We start from the raw sequence: 21,081 nt of genomic DNA on the forward strand, positions 1-21,081 counted from the left end.
GGTGGGATGGGGGTCGCTGTGGCTAAATGCTCGGAGAACACGCCCTTGTCGTCGTCAAGGGCGGCGTTGACGCGCAAAGCGTACAGGTTGTCCTCGATGTTTAGCGCATACGCGTTGAACCAGGCCTGGGTGGGCCGCTGCCGGTCCGGGGTCACCTGCCGGCGCCAGCCGAGGTCAAAGCACAACCACGAGGCTAGCGGCTGAGAGGGGACATCGCGAGAGGGATCGCGCACAGCAGCGGCCATGGTAACCCGTCCAGCGCCCGAAGACAAGACCAAGGCTACAAGCGGCAGAACGCTGCAATGCCAGGTGACGTGGGAGTCGTACTGAGTGCGTGCAAAACAATGAACGATCTTAGCAGTTGACGGTCAGCAAATCCCGGAGGCAGTTAAATCAATCTTAACGTAAATCCCTACTCGATAGCAATGATTGAAATTAATGAAACGAAGTGTAGTTAACGTAATGACATAACCCCTACGAAAAGATCAAATTACACCAAGCTATCGACCAGACGTCCAATGAAATATCTGAAACCGCTTGCACGCGTTCGGCGTATTTGCGTTAAATATGGATGTGAAATTCATTTGTAAATAGAAACATTATCAAGGGGAGTTTCGAAATACACAAGGCGTGATGCAGTTCGTGACGAGATCACGATTCCACAAAAATAACATATATTACCCGGCTGCGACCACCGAGAGAGCTCCAACAACGCTTCGGCTCTCTGTGACCACAAGCCATTCAGCCACAAATGCGCAGCGAGTTACGTCACGCTGGGGGCCGGCCTGACACCGCCGCCCCGGAGAGCTGGCGCGCAGCCTCACCAGCTCGACGGACACCCTCTGTGCGGCGCGTTGGCACACGTAGTGCATTGCGGAGTCGCACGGGGCCCAGTACCAGAAGCCGTCCAGCGACGAAAGGTAGGCACATTCGTCCGACGCCGGCCGGCCTGTAACAGGGCGTGTCAAGCTGCACGTCAGCGTGGAACACGCCGGCAGGAGGAGGGGACCGGGTCAGCGTGGGACACGCCGGCAGGAGGAGGAGACCGGGTCAGTGTCGGACGCGCCGGCAGGAGGAGGGGACCGGGTCAGTGCGGGACACGCCGGCAGGCGGAGGGGGCCGGGTCAGTGTCGGACGCGCCGGCAGGCGGAGGGGGCCGGGTCAGCGTGGGACACGCCGGCAGGCGGAAGGGACCGGGTCAGTGTCGGACGCGCCGGCAGGCGGAGGAGACCGGGTCAGCGTGGAACACGCCGGCAGGAGGAGGAGACCGGGTCAGCGTGGGACACGCCGGCAGGCGGAGGGGACCGGGTCAGTGTCGGACGCGCCGGCAGGCGGAGGGGGCCGGGTCAGCGTGGGACACGCCGGCAGGCGGAAGGGACCGGGTCAGTGTCGGACGCGCCGGCAGGCGGAGGGGGCCGGGTCAGTGTCGGACGCGCCGGCAGGCGGAAGGGACCGGGTCAGTGTCGGACGCGCCGACAGGCGGAGGGGGCCGGGTCAGTGTCGGACGCGCCGGCAGGCGGAGGGGGCCGGGTCAGCGTGGGACACGCCGGCAGGCGGAAGGGACCGGGTCAGTGTCGGACGCGCCGGCAGGCGGAGGGGGCCGGGTCAGTGTCGGACGCGCCGGCAGGCGGAAGGGACCGGGTCAGTATCGGACGCGCCGACAGGCGGAGGGGGCCGGGTCAGTGTCGGACGCGCCGGCAGGCGGAGGGGGCCGGGTCAGCGTGGGACACGCCGGCAGGCAGAAGGGACCGGGTCAGTGTCGGACGCGCCGGCAGGCGGAGGGGGCCGGGTCAGTGTCGGACGCGCCGGCAGGCGGAAGGGACCGGGTCAGTGTCGGACGCGCCGACAGGCGGAGGGGGCCGGGTCAGTGTCGGACCGCCGGCAGGCGGAGGGGGCCGGGTCAGCGTGGGACACGCCGGCAGGCGGAGGAGACCGGGTCAGTGTGGGACACGCCGGCAGGCGGAGGGGGCCAGGTCAGCGTGGACATGCCGGCAGGAGAAGGGGGCCAGGTCAGCGTGGACACGCTGGCAGGAGGAGGGGGCCAGGTCAGCGTGGACACGCTGGCAGGAGGAGGGGGCCAGGTCAGCGTGGGACACGCCGGCAGGCGGAGGGGGCCAGGTCAGCGTGGGACACGCCGGCGGGTGGAGGGGGCCGGGTCAGCGTGGGACACACCGGCAGGAGGAGGGGGCCAGGCCAGCGTGGGACACGCCGGCAGGCAGAGGAGACCGGGTCAGCGTGGGACACGCCGGCAGGCGGAGGGGGCCAGGTCAGCGTGGGACACGCCGGCAGGTGGAGGGGGCCAGGTCAGCGTGGGACACGCCGACAGGCGGAGGGGGCCAGGTCAGCGTGGGACACACCGGCAGGAGGAGGGACCCCGGTCAGCGTGGGACACACCGGCAGGAGGAGGGGGCCAGGTCAGCGTGGGACACGCTGGCAGGAGGAGGGGGCCAGGTCAGCGTGGGACACGCTGGCAGGAGGAGGGGGCCAGGTCAGTGGGACACGCCGGCAGGAGGAGGGGGCCAGGTCAGCGTGGGACACGCCGGCAGGCGGAGGGGGCCGGTCAGCGTGGGACACACCGGCATGAGGAGGGGGCCAGGTCAACGACCCCACGAAAAAGTGCACAGTCAAATGGTGGGTGTGGCGTTTGCCAATAAAAATGTGAGCAATTCAGTACTTACAAGAAACACGCGCACGCATGGTTTTGGGTCTCGGGGTTGCTCTTACACACCCAGGGGCTTGATTTGCATGATCGTTTTGTAACCACAACACACCGTGACCCGAGGAAGTTACGTTTTTATTCTTTGGACCGTCCACAGGCTCGATTTACCAAAATACTTGCGCTCAAAACAGCGCGGTAGCGATACGGTAGCTATAAGGTCGTGTTCGGATCTTGACCGGTGATAAAAACGCGCAATTTTACCTTGTGGCTACCCCGTGGCTCTGCTTATTTTTTGCTTCCTCGGAATTCCCCTACCTCTCCCAGATTAACAACAAAATTCTGTGATGTTTTTTGTGTTCTTAATTTGCTAAGCGGGAGGTTGCTGTGCGCTGTGTTTCCTGATCCCACCATCCAAAGAAATTTGACCAAGTTATTCACTTCCTAATCTCCGACCCATTTCATTGCCGTCTAATTTCGTTGACAACGTCCGTGCACAAGCTGTTTTAGATGGTGGCCAACGACGTTTTATGAGTTATCTTAAGACTTCCGGTTGCCTTCCGAATGTCCAGCGTGGATTACGCAAGAACCGGCGCACTGTTGACCATCTGTCGATTTTGCATACAGCCATACGATATTTTTGTATAATGACGTCATACGATAGCCATAGAGGCTCCAGAGTTTGGGAGTTTTACACCGTTATGGTTAATTTGTTTTCGTCTAACCAGCCATGGAAAGTAATACCATAGGAGGTTACGACAACGATGTAAAATTTTATCACGATAGGTGAAAACATCTTTCGTCAGTGACGTAAATGGATCATGATTTTAGCGCAAAGCGGTTGCAAATTAGACAATGAATAATGCAAAGGTTATTTATAAGCTGAAAGTGAGACCTTAAAGTTAAAAACTGGTACCGTTTACGGTTCACGCTTTCAAGGGGTCACTGAATGCGACCAGAATGCCAAATACGACCCATGCGACTCCTGGCCAGACCACAGACTCACAATGAGGTTATAATGAGTGATCATCATGCTCGCATTATCTTTATTACTCTCGAACAAGCATACTACCAAAGTTTAACATAATCATCACGATATCCAGGTTGGTGATGTCTGAGTTGGAAAACGCTAACGTAAGTAAGTACGTAAGTCTCGAACTCAAACGTCCCAGTTGGAGGTCAAACGCTCTACACTTTAGAAGGCTGTGCCATAGCGTTCCCCAAGGCACGCATTCGCCGCAGTTGAGCTGAATGACGAGGCACAAGTTAAAACATGCTGCCTTTCGAGGAAGTCGGTTACGTGGAACTGTCCAGACCAAGGACTGTGTGGCTCACGCTATACCTATCGATAAACATAAAACTCACTGCTCCACGGAGACGGCCGGCGGCGCACACGGAGACGGCCGGCGGCTGCGCAAATAAACAGCAGTCGGCGAGAGTTCCGGCAAAAAGTGGCCCTGAATGCGTTGTACTCACCACGGGGGACTGGGAGCTTGTCTTCACCAAAATTGTCGAAAAATGCAGTTTGTCCCAGGCTTTCTGGCTCTTCCTTCAGGCCGATCCACCATCGTGTCGCGCTGTTCGCTGTAAAACATAGGAACTGCCACTCAAAGACTGCTCTTCGTGCCGTTTTCGAGTACCATGCATGCTTAAAACGATACGGAACTTCACCGCAAGCTGATGTGTATTTCCTTCTTTCCATACCCCTGAAACACTGGTTTTGCAGAGGCCTACCTGGGTGTTAGCTTAAGCACATTCAGTAAACGAATAAAACATCATAGACACTTCTCTAATGTGTCACTGAGCGAGCTGAGCGGCCCAGTGGCGTTGCGTCAAGTGACGTTTCACGTGCATTACGTTGTATGTGACAGCGCGGTACAATTTTGGGAATAGATGTGAAGAAAATAACGACACACAGATCAATAGGGTAGACGTCATGTCTTTCTGTCTGCATAATATGCGCATGCACGCGCAATGCACACACGCGTTTAGCCATCAACGCCTGCTGAAGGCCAGAGATAACCAGTCAAGGCCAGCACTGGCCGTCGTTTTCGGCACCAGACGGACGCCTATGGCGTGGCGCCTATGGCGTACTGACCTCTGAGCAGGTCCATGACGTCCAGCAGCCGGCTCCGATTACCGATGACGGCCAGCTGGCCGCCTCGCTCCTGACAGAGGGCGCCGGCGCCGGCCCAGCTCATTGTTCTGGTCGCGTTGACCTGGAAACACCAGGCGCCCCGCTGCGCCCAGTCCAGGGGGCACGGCGAACCTGTGGGGGGATCAAGGGTCAACCATGGAAGCATACGCCCGCGGTCGGCCGCAAGGGCGGGAGTGCGGGGAGACGGACAGAGGTCAAAGGGCGCCGAGGATCGGCGTATGTCGATCGCTGGCTACGTCTTGGACTGATCGTGGAACATTGCTGGGTGTTACATGAAAAGTATATCTTCGAGTACTGCCAAGCGAGACTAAATGCTTGTGTCTGAACTCCGCCCTGGTCATATTAACGCTGCTAGTGGCTCGCGCTGCTGTACCGCTGAGCTGCGTTGCTGCGCTGGATAAAGAACGCCCCTCCGAGGCAGTGGGAACTTGGAAACTCAGCTCTAAAACGTTCGCCGTGTACCTTCTTTTACCACACTGACTTTTTTGCGAGATGTGTGATACAATAAGATCATCTCTATGCCGTTTCTTTGTGGTCTTGCATGCGTTTGGAATAGATACACATTGTTAGCACGCCTGGTGGCGTTGCAGGTCTGAACATTTGATGGTTTCTTGGATATTCTAATGTTCTCAGTGTGCTGAAGAAAACGATAAAGCGGGAGGTGCCCGCACTGCTGCACCGGTATACGCCGCCTAATCGTCGCAAGCCGACTCATAATACGGCGAATACAGGTGCATCACACCACAGTGCACCACGGACATTAACGAAGCTGAAATTGTATCATTCTCATGCATGCGAAAAAGCAGCATAGCGTGGCTCTTGTCACAGATTGTGTGTCGTTTACTGCCACTGACGTCAGCCTGACCATCAGCTGTCGGCACCAGCGGAGGGAGCCAGCCTGACCATCATCTGTCGGCACCAGCGGAGGGAGCCAGCCTGACCATGTGTCGGCACCAGCGGAGGGAGCCAGCCTGACCATCAGGTGTCGGCACCAGCGGAGGGAGCCAGCCTGACCATCAGGTGTCGGCACCAGCGGAGGGAGCCAGCCTGACCATCAGCTATCGGCACCAGCGGAGGGAGCCAGCCCGACCATCAGCTATCTGCACCAGCGGAGGGAGCCAACCAGTCTATCAGCTGTCGGCACCGGTAGAGGGGACCGACGAACGACCTCTGTCTGTCGTACATCCTGTTTTGTGGCTGCGCTTTGTTTGGATCTACTTGCAGATTGGACCTGCAGGTTTATCACCACCCTCAAACAAACAACGTAATGGAAACAGCCAAAGCTGGCAACAGTTATTTGGGGATGTCTGTTGCACATTTGGGAGATTTTTGTGCTCACCTATAGAGTATAGACGAGCAGATAAATGGATATCGTCGACAGCCTTAGAGCTGGCTTGGTGCAAAAGTGGTGATGCTAGCTTGCGCCATATAAACATGTGCCATCATATTTCAATAGCCCAAACGCAGTTGTTCTTTCAGGATCACGCCATCCAACAGTTAAACATATTTCACTGGAGCGTGCACTACCACGTGATCTCAAACGAGCAGGGTCAGGGGGTTGGAACGGCGTACCATATCTTCGCCAGCATGCCACCTGAGCAGGATTAGCCCGATTAGATAGTCGATGTCCGTGGTTTTGATCACATGCCCCAACGCTTACACCGCCAACTGTAAAAAGGGAAAAATGCAGCACCGCGGCCTGTCTGCCTTCATTGAACTGTTGTGACCGGGTGAGACGAAAACGGGTAGACATGAAAAGGCAGGTCATTCGCAGCTAACTACAGCGTAGGTTTGGTAAATTAGGCGACAATCCAAGAGACATAGGCCCAGGAGGCTCTATCCGGGACACCTACACTCAGGAACGAACCGCACCCGAGTCTTATGCCTAGAAAGCATATGCCCACTGAATTTTGGTAGCATTATCTTAGAGCTTATGCCTCAACGAAGAAGAAGAACGGCTGAAGGACCTAACTCTCTTTGTCTATCATCCATGTAAATTTTGTTTGTCATCTCATCCACCCTTCAACCACAGAAAATGCAGTGTTCTAGTAGGGTGAATGAGTTGGATAATCTCGGTTCAGTAGTGTTCGGTAGCAATCGTACCAAATGCCATTAGCTTGCTATCTGGTATGATCCACCCGAGCTAGTGAGATGCTGTTGCTGGCTGACTGCCTTTGCGGTCTGTCTGGTATGATCCGCCCGAGCTAGTGAGGCGCTGTTGCTGACTGGCTGCCTTTGCAGTCTGCAGTGACGCAGGTATGGCATTCCATACCCATCCTATGGCATCAAAACGTTAACAGCTAACAGCTTGCCATTAATGGCTGAGAAGGCGGCCGGTCTGCCAGTTCCGTGTAGCGATGCAACACCGTCAGGAATAGGTTCTGAACCAAAATGACACAGTAATGGCAATCTCCATCAGTGCATCGGTGCCTCAAGCACGTTCACCCCCACAAGGCCGATGAGAGATGAATGAAACTTATTTGATGTATGGTAGGTTGGGCCATCGCATTTGGGTTCATGGGGCCTGATAATTCAATACATTTTGATAATAGTCTGCCACGTAGGTTGCAGCGTACTTGACTCCAAATGCATATGACGCGTACGAGTTCCTCTGAACAATTTTACTGCACGAGATGGTAGCAGAATACAACCCTTTATGTGGCGCTGGGCAATCAAAGATCCCCGGGAATGCGCTGCCTTTATCCCGCACCGTCTGGAAGAGCCTGGACGGCGTATTTCCTGTTGTTGCCAGAACGTGACCGAGGGAGTGTTGACTCAATCGCCCAACTGTAGGTCTAATGGGCGTAGGTCCCCTGGGTGAAGGTCCAGTGAGCACAGGTCTCCTGCGCATAGGACCGATGAAAGTAGGTTCTCTGGGTGTTGATCTAGTGAGCGTAGGTCTCCTGGACGAAGGTTCAGTGAGCCTAGGTCTTGTGAGCGTAGATGTAATGAGCGTAGTCCTCCTGTATGTAGGTCTATTGAGCATAGGTCTGCAGGACGAAGGTCCCCTGACACGGTATCGTTAACAACCCCTTTTAATGGCATTACACAACGTTGGGCTGAATGAACTGGGGAACAGAACGCGCAAACCGTCCTGGGCGTGGTCCCGCACCTTCGTGCTCACCCTTTTAGCAGGGTGTCCAGCCGAAGCCATGCCATGCTCATACAAGTACAGTCTGTACGTTACAGCGCCCGGTAATCGCTCTCAGAGCTGCCTGACCACAGAAGCGCCCCTTGCTTCGTCAGGGCATAGAAAGCGGCCACATTTTGCGGAGCAGGCAGAATGCTGAGGATTAAGTACTCCCCCCTAATATGTGACGGTCCCAGTTATGAAATCAGCGGGTTCTAAAATTAACCTTGCCTAAAATCCTGCTTCATGCCTTCTACTGGTATTATGAACGTCATAGAACGGAGCGGCATCAGACGCCCTGAGACAATCTCAGGGGACCTAAGACAAGCTCAGGGGACCTGAGACAAGCTCAGGGGACCTGAGACAAGCTCAGGGGACCTGAGACAAGTTCAGGGGACCTAAGACAAATTCAAGGGACCTGAGAGAGAGGAAGTGCTCACCTGCTATCAGCGCTGCCGTCATCATCACGCCAATCCACCAGCCGTGCGCTCGCTGGAGCGAGACAGCCATGGCTGTCGCGTGCGTCCTGCGGGGTTTGGTAGCGCTCCGCCGCGTCTGGCCGTCGGCAGCTGCTCCGGCACGCACCCGCTCCGCAGCCGGGCCTGACTGGTGACCCTCGGTTGGTGCGCCGGCGTCCGTGCGGCCGCTTATCACGCAGACAGCGACGACTGGGGGGGGGGGGGGGGAGGGGGAGGGATGAGTGGCACCCGGCGGGCCCCGGCGTCTGTTTGGACCAGCCTCGGATGCAGGAGAGGGGGGGGGGGGGGGCGACGCTCAGCTGCTGCGTTCTTCACAGAGGCGACGGGTGTGCGACCCTTGTTTGAGAGACCTCGACCGCCACAATATGCGGGCGTCAAAACCGTGGCTACGGAGGGGAGCAATGCCTGGAAGCCAACTGGCCTTTGCTCCCTCATGTGAAGTGCGCTATAAGTTGGTGTGACGTCGAATAAGTCATGCTTCCACGTAACTGGCACGCGGAAGCGTCGACTCTTAAGTCATCCTCGAGGCCGGTGTCATATCAGCTTAATCTATGATTAAATTTTTCTACAGACGTACGTGGGCCGTCAACGCCTCGTATTGTCAAGTGATGCGCTAACCGACAGTTGTGACCACATTAAGCGGTGCGCTGACCGACAGTCGTGACCACAGTAAGCGGTGCGCTGACCGACAGTCATGAACACATTAAGCGGTGCGCTGACCGACAGTTGTGACCACATTAAGCGGCGCGCTGACCGACAGTCGTGACCACAGTAAGCGGTGCGCTGACCGACAGTCATGAACACATTAAGCGGTGCGCTGACCGACAGTCGTGACCACATTAAGCGGTGCGCTAACCGACAGTCTTGACCACTTAAACGGTGCGCTGACCGACAGTCGTGACCACCTTAAGCGGTGCGCTGACCGACAGTCGTGACCACATTAAGCGGTGCGCTGACCGACAGTTGTGACCACATTAAGCGGTGCGCTGACCGACAGTCGTGACCACCTTAAGCGGTGCGCTGACCGACAGCCGTGACCACCTTAAGCGGTGCGCTGACCGACAGTCGTGAACACATTAAGCGGTGCGCTGACCGACAGTCGTGACCACATTAAGCGGTGCGCTAGCCGACAGTCGTGACCACCTTAAGCGGTGCGCTGACCGACAGTCGTGACCACATTAAGCGGTGCGCTGACCGACAGCCGTGACCACATTAAGCGGTGCGCTGACCGACAGTCGTGACCACATTAAGCGGTGCGCTGACCGACAGTCGTGACCACAGTAAGCGGTGCGCTGACCGACAGTCATGAACACATTAAGCGGTGCGCTGACCGACAGTCGTGACCACCTTAAGCGGTGCGCTGACCGACAGTCGTGAACACATTAAGCGGTGCGCTGACCGACAATTGTGACCACGTTTAATCCTTTTGAGCCTTGCAGATGCGAAACAAGGACTTGTATCACCCAGTTTAATCCAATTTTTCCCCAGTTCGTGGGCACATCCACAACAGCTTTCCCGACATATCCAGTGTAAGAGCCGCGTGAGAACCCAGGAACACGTGGTGCGTGATAAGCCTCAATCCAGCACCTTCTCCGAAAGGTGGACATTAACTCCACGGTGCAATGCATGCGAAGAGCTGACTAAGAAGAGGTTCTGTCAGGATACCGAAGAAGGCAATGCATCCAAGATCTGATACCCCCAGTTCATTGAAGGCTCGTCCTCCGCAGGAGCACGTTAAGGGGCAGTGGTAGAAGTCGTACAGATATTCGTCGCAGCATGGTTGTTTTATTTCAAAAGACGGAGGACATTAGGCAGCTATAGCTGTTTTTGCTCTCTCTCGTCTAAGGTGTCTGTGTCGAGTTCATCCTCGGAGCCCTTTGCTGCCCATCGAATATGCTATCCCTGGCCTTGACCGTTTCCAAAATGTTGCCTGTAATGCCAGCTCGTTGGCTCGATCTCTGTGTCCCTGTCCATCTCTGTGTCCATGGCAATGGGCAGGACCTTTGCAGCACTCGGCCGCTTACTTCGGTTTAGTTAGCGTAGAGTTCTATCGTTTATGATCGACCATTCCAGGCTGAGGTTATGCAGAGAGACAGGCAATATGGCTGTAATGCGGCCATCGTCAGTTGCCAATGTCACCGAGTTAACCCACCCGAGGGCCGCCCGCAGTGGGCGCCCCCTGAGGTGGGGCGTCACGGGGATTCACGAGGAGGAGACCGGGATGAACGCGGGACCGGAGGCGGGTGTCCTGGCCGGTTAACGTTAGCCGTTTGACGGTTTAACGAGTCTTTAGACGTTTGGTGATGAATGCAGTGGAGCAGCCGGGGGGTACAGGACACGCGTGCCACTTCCCCGTCCCACTGTTAGGTCTCGAGAGGCTCGAGGGCCCGATGGGACAGGCGATCAGGGGCCCGCTGAGGGCAGGGGGAGGGAGGGGGGCACAAAGGACCAGCCGGAGGAGGCATTAAGAGACTTCGGCCTATAAGGCAGTGCCCTCAAATGCCATTCAGTGCGTCTCTCGCACCGGTCGGAGGTCCCCTGGGTCAACGAGGGTCTCTGGCGGTCAGAGAGCATCGATACCGAACAGTCGGCAACGTGTCGGTCTGGGCATTAGGGACTCCTTTCCAAAGCAGAGACAAGGCCCGAAAACACGATTGTGATTGAAAATTTTTGCATTTGTCAGGGCCTTGAAACAATGGGGGCTCTCCGTGGTGTCAGGGGTTCACAGTGCCAAGCAGGGTATCCATTACCCTGTTCTGGCGGGGGCTGTTGATCGGCAAGGAACACATTTGCTGAACAGGGACAGGGACGGAACACCGAAAGTCAGAGAGTTTCCTGCCTTGGTCTGAGCCTATTGCAATGAAAGGATACATGATCGAGGACGACGAACGATTTCGTATTCACATGATCTACGATGAGTTACAGGCGCAAACTGCAAGTCGATACCAGAATTAAACCCACCCAACATTTTTAATCACAACATAATTTCGGAAACTCCCTTTGCCTCAAGAATTATTCGGTGAGGTTATTGTGACATGAAACCGGAGTGACCCGACCCATCAGTTAAAACACAATGAGCCATGATGCGTACTGGAACCCATAACCAATCTAGAGCTCTAAAGAAGCGTTCATGGTGAGTGTTGATCAGGTTAGAAAGTCCAAAAATGTGTACTATAAGAAAGCATTTTACAATACGCTTTTGACCTGAGCTTAGGCGAAACGAATCGTGATTTCGTCATGAAAAGTCTTGAACATTTTTTGACGGGCGCTGTGTGCTCATGAGTTGCACCAAACAAATTGAATGAGGACGTTAAACATCTCCCAGTCAATGGAAGGTTAAGGCAACAGTGCCATCCTCGGAGGTATCACAAAAGTCATCCATGTATGAATGCTCTGGAATAGTTAACCACAGTCAAGCCAATAGTTGAGCACAGGACACAAGAATGCGCCTGGGTCACCTACACCAAGCACCAGGGATTTTGATTAAAATGCGTCGTATAGAGCTGGACAAAGCTGTTAAAGACACTACCTGAATCAGACATGGCGGCAGCCAGAAGCGAGCCAGCGGATGGGCCGGTCAGTTGGTTTGAACGGTCCAATAGGTTCGCCTCGATCAGTTGTTGACAATGCTCTGGGGCTTCTGACCACTCATGGGGTGTCTGTCATGCGCGCTGGCCTAAGTCACCATGTCACGACTGCGTTGGGGAGTTTAGAATAAAGTGCTGTGATCGAAATACGGTAAAACAAGATTTCATTTAAGCTAAACGTCGTCAAAAAAGCTAGTCGTAAAAGTGCTGCGATTGCAAGTGCATTACACCAGAGCAAATATCGGACAGTATGTCTTTCATTTGACATCCTAATAACAGGCAAGGAGTCTGCTGGACGAATTCCGCAGAATGAGCACTTCTAATACCAATTTTGGGTTCATGGTGAACAATCTCATAAAACAGTTTGTGCGGTCAAAATCGGACACGATAATCTACATGACTGCTGGTAAAGCTGAAAATACGCTTTAAAGAAAGGGCACAACCTTTAGCCAGCGACAGTTTACTTGCCTCAGTATTTTGAGAATCTCAGCCGAAGGTTGAGGAACTAATGTGTGCACGTTTGCACAGATTTACGTGCATACCATGTAGGTCTGCGGACATGGTCCCCATACTTGCACCAAGTGAATCATTCATGTCACAACGATGTTGCGGAGAAAAAGTTTGGCACAAGGTTTGACACATAAAGATCCCGCCAAGGAAGCCAGTGCATAGGTGCCGTGTGTCTATGTCCTGGACAGAAAGAGTTGTCCTAGTATAGGTATCTTGAAATGAGCCTAGTCGCTCAGATAATAAAAGGCGTGCTGAAATGAGTGGAATGACCCTTACGAAATGAACATATTTGCACGAAAAGGCTAACTGACAGTGAAAAGGACGGCAAACCCCATCTTTTAATGTGGAATGATAGCGTTTGTTGGCCTCTCGCCCTGCCCCTGCGCCTACGATCATGAGGAGGATGTGCAGCCTTACTGATGTATGAAAGAGCCTACTGCTGTATTCCTCGTAAACTTACAGCTGTGTGAAGACGCCGAACACCAGAAGGGTATCATTGGCACGTCATCGCCTAGTCTGTAGAGGAACATCCAGACGTCCAGACATCCAGACATTTATTAGGCTTGCCCATTGCATCGCAGCACACATTTTTCTTTGTGAAAGCTTCGCTTTCACAATGCCTCACTCGGGCCGCCAGTAGGTGCCGACATGAGGCGGTGCATATGAGCATGGCTGCGCGCCCGGGCGCCGGCGCCGGTGCCGACCGGTCCTGGCCGCAGCTCGTCCGGGGCGCCGGTGCCGGCCGGTCCTGGCCGCAGCTCGTCCGGCGCCGGCGCCGGTGCCGGCCGGTCCGACAGCAGCTCGTCCCGGGCGCCGGACGGTCCTGGCCGCAGCTCGTCCCGGGCGCCGGTGCCGGCCGGTCCTGACCGCAGCTCGTCCAGGGCGCCGGTGCCGGCGGTCCTGACAGCAGCTCGTTCCCGGGCGCCGGTGCCGGCCGGTCCTGACAGCAGCTCGTCCGGGCGCCGGTGCCGGCCGGTCCTGGCCGCAGCTCGTCCCGGGCGCCGGCGCCGGCCGGTCCTGACAGCAGCTCGTCCCGGGCCGCCGGCGCCGGCACAGTCCTGACAGCAGCTCGTCCCTGGCGCCGGTGCCGGCCGGGTCCTGACCGCAGCTCGTCCGGGGCGCCGGCGCCGGCCGGTCCTGGCCGCAGCTCGTCCCGGGCGCCGGTGCCGGCCGGTCCTGACCGCAGCTCGTCCCGGGCGCCGGCCGGTCCTGACCGCAGCTCGTCCCGCGCGCCGGCGCCGGCCGGTCCTGACCGCAGCTCGTCCCGGGCGCCATACAGCGCCGAGATAACCGCTCTACCGGCCTACGCAGCTGGCTAGCGCCGCTGACTGGCAGCTGGGCCACACCAGCGCTGCAGAGAGACGATAGGGGGGGGGGAGGGGAGGGGAGGTGGCAGGACGTGCGTCATCTTGGAGCGGATGCGCGCGGGCGCCACGGAACAGGGACGCAAGAGCGATGTCGCGGAGTCGGGAGCAAAGTGGCCAACGAGTGGTGTCTGTCGGGGTGAAAAGTAACAGCTTGCTGCCATACGCACTTCAGATTTTCCAGTTGATTTTAACATTAACTTGCTGGATAAATTTCAGAAGCATCCCACCGTTGCTGGCGAATTTGGGTGACTTGTTTTAAGCGCATTAATGTGTCTAACATCTATATAGTACACGTAGACTGAATGTTAAGGCCGATAAGCCACCTATCCGGTATAATGCAAATAGCTTTAAAGCAGGCTTGCGTTTTATATAAAAAACATTTTATATTTTAGAGACATCTGCCAGTATAGTGTTCCGACGTCCGTGCCTGTCAGCAGGCCAGTTTATTGAGAAATAACGTAGGTCCCCGCTAAGCTCACAGTTGGCAGTGAACGTGAGAGCCTCTCAGTGTCCTTAACGAAGGTCCTCGCTAAGCTCACAGTTGGCAGTGAATGTGAAAGCCTTTCAGTGTCCTTAACGAAGGTCCTCGCTAAGCTCACAGTTGGCAGTGAATGTGAGAGCATTTCAGTGTCCTTAACGAATCACTGACTTCCAGAACTTCAGTGTCCTTAACGAAGGTCCTCGCTAAGCTCACAGTTGGCAGTGAATGTGAGAGCATTTCAGCGTCCTTAACGAATCACTGACTTCCAGAACTTCTACATACCATGCGCTGACTTCCAGAACGAATGTGGAGCGTTCCATTTTGACCCTTACACCTAGTTTCCAAGCACTTGAAACGTTATTAACCAGCGACGCGTGGCCAAACTGCTGATCATTTTCATTGTCAATGTGCCTTATTTCGAGGCGTGTGGCTGCGAGGTCGAGCAGAGTGCGATGGCACAGGTCCAGAACAGCGACCGCCTCCGGCGCCGCCGCCCGCTCGGCCCAAACGAGCCGTGACGTCAGCGAGCCTAATTTTAGAGACAGCAATCCACCGCCACTTTGACCAGGTGACCCCGGTCGCAGCGGCATTGCACCGTTCTCGGTGCTTTCCCGGTGCGAGCCACTGGTCACAGTCGACGTCAGCTCCTGATTGTGCCTCAGGCCACCGCCGTCGCGCCGTTCGGTCTCCGACGTCGCGGCGGCGCGCGGAGTCGTGCCGTCGTCCGACCGGCGCGCGGCCCGGAGCCAAAGCAAGCGGCGCCGGCTGCCAGCGGGGCCTCGGCGGGTCCAGGCGCCGCCTCGCCTCGCCCTCCAGTGGAGTCCGGCCGAGCGCCGCGTCGCTGGTGCCGAGCAACGAGTGAACCGAGCCTAGTCGCCGTAGGGAGCTGAAGCCGAGCATCGGAGGGAGCTGGAGCTGAGCTGCCGGAGGGAGCTGGAGCTGAGCTGCCGAAGGGAGCTGGGGCTGAGCTGCCGGAGACCAGCCAGAGTTGAGCCGCCGGAGGGAGCTGGAGCTGAGCTGCCGGAGGGAGCTGGGGCTGAGCCTCTGGAGACTAGCTGGAGCCAAGCCATCAGGGGGCGGCCAGAGCTGAGCAGCCGGAGGGGAGCCACACGGCTGACGGCCGCCTGAGGGCAGCGTCTCGACAGCGGGGCTGCGGGCGGTACCGGACGAGCCCAACAGCACGAGAGGCGCCCGCGGTCACGTCCGGTCATGTATGTAAGCCGTGCCCACCGGCAGCAGCTGCCACGCCAGCTCTAACTTTTTGTCCGAGAGGAATCGACCGACGACGACTTTTCAGCGGCTACAGCGCTCGTAGCAAATAACGCCTGTAAGCAACACGTTTTGGCCCGGACTAGCCGTTTTACCTGTGATTTCATGCAGCTTTGATTTGTGCTTGTGGCACGTTACCTGGTATTTTGAAATTTACGTGCCCGCATATTGTTTTATTAATCGTTTTCATTTACAAGCTGGCTCATTTTTTATATCGCAGGGAACCAGAAGTCAATTTCACAAAGCACAAAAGCAAACTTTATTAGCTGTGAATCTCACCGTAAGGGCAACTGGGCCAAGAACTTGACGGTTCCGTCAGTTAGTCAGTTTTGTCTTTGTCCTGAGAACAGACAAAGCGAGAAAAAATGACCTGTTTCTGGTACATATGCTGTAGGATTAGATACGCATATGTTATAGTTGTCACAGCTGGCTTTATGCTTTGTGAAAATGGCTTAATCTTTGTGAAAAGTTCTTAGCGTTAACAATAACAGGGCGTAATTAATTCTCAGCTCTAAATCAAGATGCTGTAAACCATTACGGTTATGCTCACGTTCTCGGTCGCCTTCTGGCAAGCGCAACCATTGGGCCTAAAGTAACCCGAATCATCATGATCGTGCATGCCTTGGTGCCTAGACCCACAACATTAGCAGGAGTTGCTAGTTGAAAGGCAATACGTCCAACATTTGGGGCATATCCAAGGGGGTTTGTTCGTTGATCGCACATGATTCAAGAAAGCTGTTTTTCGCGCGTTGAATAATCTGAGATTTACAGGTCTTCCTGTTCAGAGCACGAAATAAGCAGATTATAAAAGAAGAAGCCCGTTCAGCCCAGAACATGAACAGGGGCTTTTAGTAACAGACCGCCCGATCTCCAAAGCCCGTAATCGATGACTCATGATGATAACCTTCCATGGTGAATGAAAGTGATCCACATGTTGGGTTATCTGTTGTGCGTTCGTTAGTCTTGCACCGCGTGGGCTAAGTATACCTACCAACTGTCGAGATATAGTTCGTCAGTTGCCGCCACATGGGGCAACTGCTTCCGCTGGCAGCATTTTTAAGCTTGCCATGCTGTTCTGAATGATCTTGAACTGAACTTGACCTTGACTTGACTGAAAGTCAGGACCAAGGATTACCACTGTCTCATATCATGACCAGTTTCTGATGTAGCAGTTAATAGCTTGTTGTTTGTTGTTAACGTTCACGCGGTAATGGCCGGCCAATCCGGCAAGGATTGGTCTTCGCCGGGCTGGCGTACACCATACGGTTTTACCGCTTGTTCCAAACCACTCAGTGTATCGAAATTAAATTTTGGCCAGTTTGTGTCTGTCTGGCACTGGTTGCAACTGACCTGCAACTTTACATGTCCGATCACGCCAGGTCACTGACCCATGCCTAGGCTCACACACCTGTAGGGGGCGAAAATATAAAGAAAGACCTTGCTATGGACGCATTCTTAATGCGCGATGAGCCAGATCTTTTAGAATATTTTTGAAGATCTTGAGTGGTTGTGCAATGAACGTTGTCAAGGCTCAGGAATGTGTGAAAGCTAGTTGACGTCGTGGCCACATCAGGTCAAGTCATGAGAGCTACACGAAAGTGGTGGGTGGGCTGGTGGGCTTGTTTTAGAAAGCATAAACACCGTTGTTGTCTCAGAATTGCATGTGTTAAGTCGCCCAAAGTCAAGCGATATCCTGACTTGAGTTCATACGGATTCATTTGGGACGTAAGAAAATGATGGCCCTTATTTCCTGAAACCAGGATTACGTTCACTGCCTCAAATACACACATAAGACCAAACAGGAATTTTGCGTCTTGTTTGATATGATCTAGCAGTTCAGTCATGCATGCCATATAACCTAATAGTTAAAATGACCGAGTCGAACGTCTGCATCAAGACGCGGCGCTGCCACCCCGTTCTGGAATGGTTGCACGGGAAGATCGGGGTGGTACCGGCAGAGGACGTGTGCCCAACGCTCCTGAAGGCGGGCAAACCGGCAAGTTGACGCGAGTTGACACTGCTGCTTGTTTTTAACCGTGACGCGTGCGGTAACGCGCAGATGCGGTATTTCCGTTAGATTTGTGATGATGTCTTTCATGCATACATAAGTGAGTTTGTCATGCACTGACATCTACGCAGAAGTAGTCTTAGAATATTTCATTTGACGGGATACGTAGCACGGACACTTTCACGCACAAGCGTTTAAAAAAGAGAGTAAATTGCCTCAAATACTTGGTTATTGATGGAATAAGTCTGCTTTGAATAAATACAACATGCACTTACCGAAAGCATGAGAACTATTTCTGCGCTGCCGAACACAGGTATTTGCCCCAAAACGTTTCAGTGATTGCGTTCTCGAAAATGAAACAGCATCATTCGGTTACAACCAAGAACGCGTGCATACGAAATCTATATTACGCACCAAAAGCACATGAAATCTACGTCAACCGGAAAATTCTGCTGGTTTCCTGCTGGTTAAGTTTCCCTCGTGTGTTGCGTTCTGATGTACAAAATAATGACTACACGAGGAGCTGTATTGCCATTTTCCGAACCGACTGCGAGGATTTTTACTCGAATTCTTATCCTCCGCACCCTTCCGTCTTTTACTCCCATATTAACTTCACTGCCTCATGCGATGTTTGGATGATGATGTCATGTCATTGCGGTATTCAACAGAATGATATGGGTTACCGTCGTGTTTGATCACTCAGCACATGGTGACAAAAGCAGACGTGTTTTCTTGTCACGATATGTTTGGGGTTAGTTGTCACGGCATGACATTCTCTGGCACGCCACTGTGTTTTTAATACTTTTGGCTCCTGAAAGGACAAGGCCCCAGAACGTGCATTCGTAGCAAACAACAGATATCTGGTACGTGGATGGAGAGATCATAAGTTACTGTATTAATTGAATGGTAGGCACCGCACATGATTGCTATACACGCAAGGGCACCGGCAGAAGTTCAGACATGGGCAGCGAGCTCCTACGATTTTTTGGCACGTAGTCCCACTTCTGTTAGCAGTAGCCCGCGCTGCGGAGAAACTGCAAGCTTCACAACGTTAATGGGTACAGTGCCAGACGGATCAATGGCCTGTCACTGTTGCTTTACCGCGGCGCAGAGAACTATCTCAGCCGCAAACCAGGCGCCGAGGGCCGTCTCAGCCGCAAACCGTGCAAATACGCTCGGCTATCATCTAATCCCGTCATCAACTTACTGTTGCTGGACACGACGCCTCACTGCCCATGGTATTTGATGCGATTTACATCCAAAATGATACCGCTGCTCATCGGACTGCAGAAGTATGTATTTCGTTGCAACGCTGAAAAAGCTGCGCTCAAACAGACGGGAGATGGGTGACGACAGGGTGAGCAGGGAGATAGGAGAGGGGTGATGAGTTAAGTACCATAAGCCCACGCGCCTTAGCTGCGTCTCTGGATGTATGTAGTGCACTTGTTGCTTTAAACTACTGAACGTTTCTATCACTTCTTAAGTAATTGAAGACGTAACTATATGTATCGCGAACAATGATTTTAAATGCATGCTTGTGTTCAGTTTGTTGCTTTCTGAAAATACCAACAGCTATGACCGTGTATTTTGCAAAGATGGCTTGGTTGAACGCTGTTTGGTTTTAGCGAATCTTTGACTTTTTGTACCTTGACAGTCTCCGAAATTAACGCTTGTCCATCATCCTGTCAATCGGGACCAGTTAAATTCCGTTTTGCTCACGTCACTTACACCGTTCACTTAGCCTTTTTGCGTTGGCTCTCTTAGCCGGGTACGACCAGCGAAGGACCCGTCAGGAATGCGTTACCATGGTTACTGTCGTGTGTTTTGCGAGTCCTCCATGAACGCGCCAGTGCGGTAACTACGGGGCTCGATCGCGCCCTACAGCGCCACCTATATCGGGTTTATTCTCGTGCCGCGCTGGCGCGGACCCTTCAGCCTGTGCTGGAACCGAGCCAGGCGAGCGGGCAAAATGAAAACACTGCCAGCAGTAAACAGGACTATTCTGGTTTAAGCCCCTGTTCGACCGGATATCGTGTAAACGTGTATGGACCTTAAGCCGAAAGTCGCGCGGGTCGCGATCCACGCGTCACACGAATGCGATCAAACAGGGCAGCTGGGGTCATGCTTCAAGAGCAGCGTTGCAGAATATCTGCCGATCGTCAGGCTATATGACACACCACCTCCCACACATGTGAGCGTCGCTGTGAATGTTGAAACCAAAAAGATAAGTAACTTATGCAGATAATTAAACATGAGTACTTCACGACGCAAGACGAAGTGTGTATTAGACAAGACAAGTGAAGTGTATTATCATACACTTCACCTGTCCTCATTGTAGTGCTCTTAAGAACTGTTACGTCAAAATGAACAACAGTTGTGTTGGCGAAATTACAAAGTCTCGTATAAGGAAGCTGCTGAATTTAACCCTGGTAGCCTATCAGATGATTTCTTCAACTTCACTCTATGGGTCTCTGTGCAACAAAAATTAAAAAAGTCAGGATCTGTTTTTCATGTAATGCTGCAGCGACCCACTTTCTTTACCCCATGCTGCAGTTGTTCTTTTTCAAGCAATTTCGAAAACGTGACGATTATTAAATGAAAACACATCCCATCATGCCGTAGATTTCTACTTTGAGCCAATTAAAGTGCATGTCAGCGCGAATGACCAGCATCATGTTTGTATTAGTTAACGAGTCATTATGTCGCATACTCGTGTACGTAATGTATTGCTGTGGCCACTGTATGTCGACAACACTCAGCCAACTACCCTATTGTGATTCGCGGGATCAGTATTGCATCATGAGAAATTAGAATATTCAGAAATGACCCCCACAAAATCCAAATAAGCTTGAACATCATCTTACTATCAGGTGTACACGTGCAGGATACGACCTATATTCAATAACGTTTCAGGAGTTTGATGGCCATGGTCATGCTAGGCCATGGCCAGATTTCGAGCGCTTTAATGTTGCCCGTGTGTAAGTTACGACGGGTTCTATCCAAGATTTCATTGGTCTGGTGACTCGAAAAGCTACGTAGATATCTAAGAGTATACACTTCGAGCCTACTGGCAGGGGCCTGATGAGTCATTCAGGACACACTACTGACCAGTTAGTCGGCTGGTGGGCACAACACATTGCTCAGCTGGCCGGCTGCACAACTACTGCTGTCATCGTCAGGGACAACCCGCTTCTCTAGGCAATCTAGCCGATATGATCGCTTCTCATGGGTAACACTCTCAGACATGACGACCAGCCCTCAAAGGTAGCTGCAATCTTTGTAAAATATTTTGTGAAATGTTAAAGCATGACACTTAAACTTACCGTGCCCAGACTTAGTCAATTTTAGTACAATCCCCCCCCCCCCCCTCCCATCCCCAACTCACCCACTCACCCATCTCGTTCCCTCATCCCTGTATACAGGTCAGTATTCATGT

The 21,081-nt window shown here is 53.7% G+C and overlaps 1 protein-coding gene across 1 annotated transcript in view; it reads right to left on the reverse strand.

The window, feature by feature from the left end:
• LOC119098701 (macrophage mannose receptor 1) overlaps positions 1-8,550 on the reverse strand; it is a gene marked incomplete in the record, with an annotated part of 23,558 nt that extends 15,008 nt beyond the window's left edge. Inside the window, 5 exon segments of the mRNA XM_037221700.1 lie at positions 1-155; positions 825-949; positions 4,133-4,240; positions 4,755-4,925; positions 8,385-8,550. Coding sequence (XP_037077595.1) covers positions 1-155; positions 825-949; positions 4,133-4,240; positions 4,755-4,925; positions 8,385-8,454 — 629 coding nt within the window.
• Between the last annotated feature and the right edge of the window lie 12,531 nt (positions 8,551-21,081).

The sequence above is a fragment of the Pollicipes pollicipes genome, unplaced genomic scaffold (genome assembly GCF_011947565.3).
Source record: "Pollicipes pollicipes isolate AB1234 unplaced genomic scaffold, Ppol_2.1 Scaffold_4740;HRSCAF=5597_pilon_pilon_pilon, whole genome shotgun sequence".
In the NCBI taxonomy this organism is placed as follows: Eukaryota; Metazoa; Arthropoda; class Thecostraca; order Pollicipedomorpha; family Pollicipedidae; genus Pollicipes; species Pollicipes pollicipes.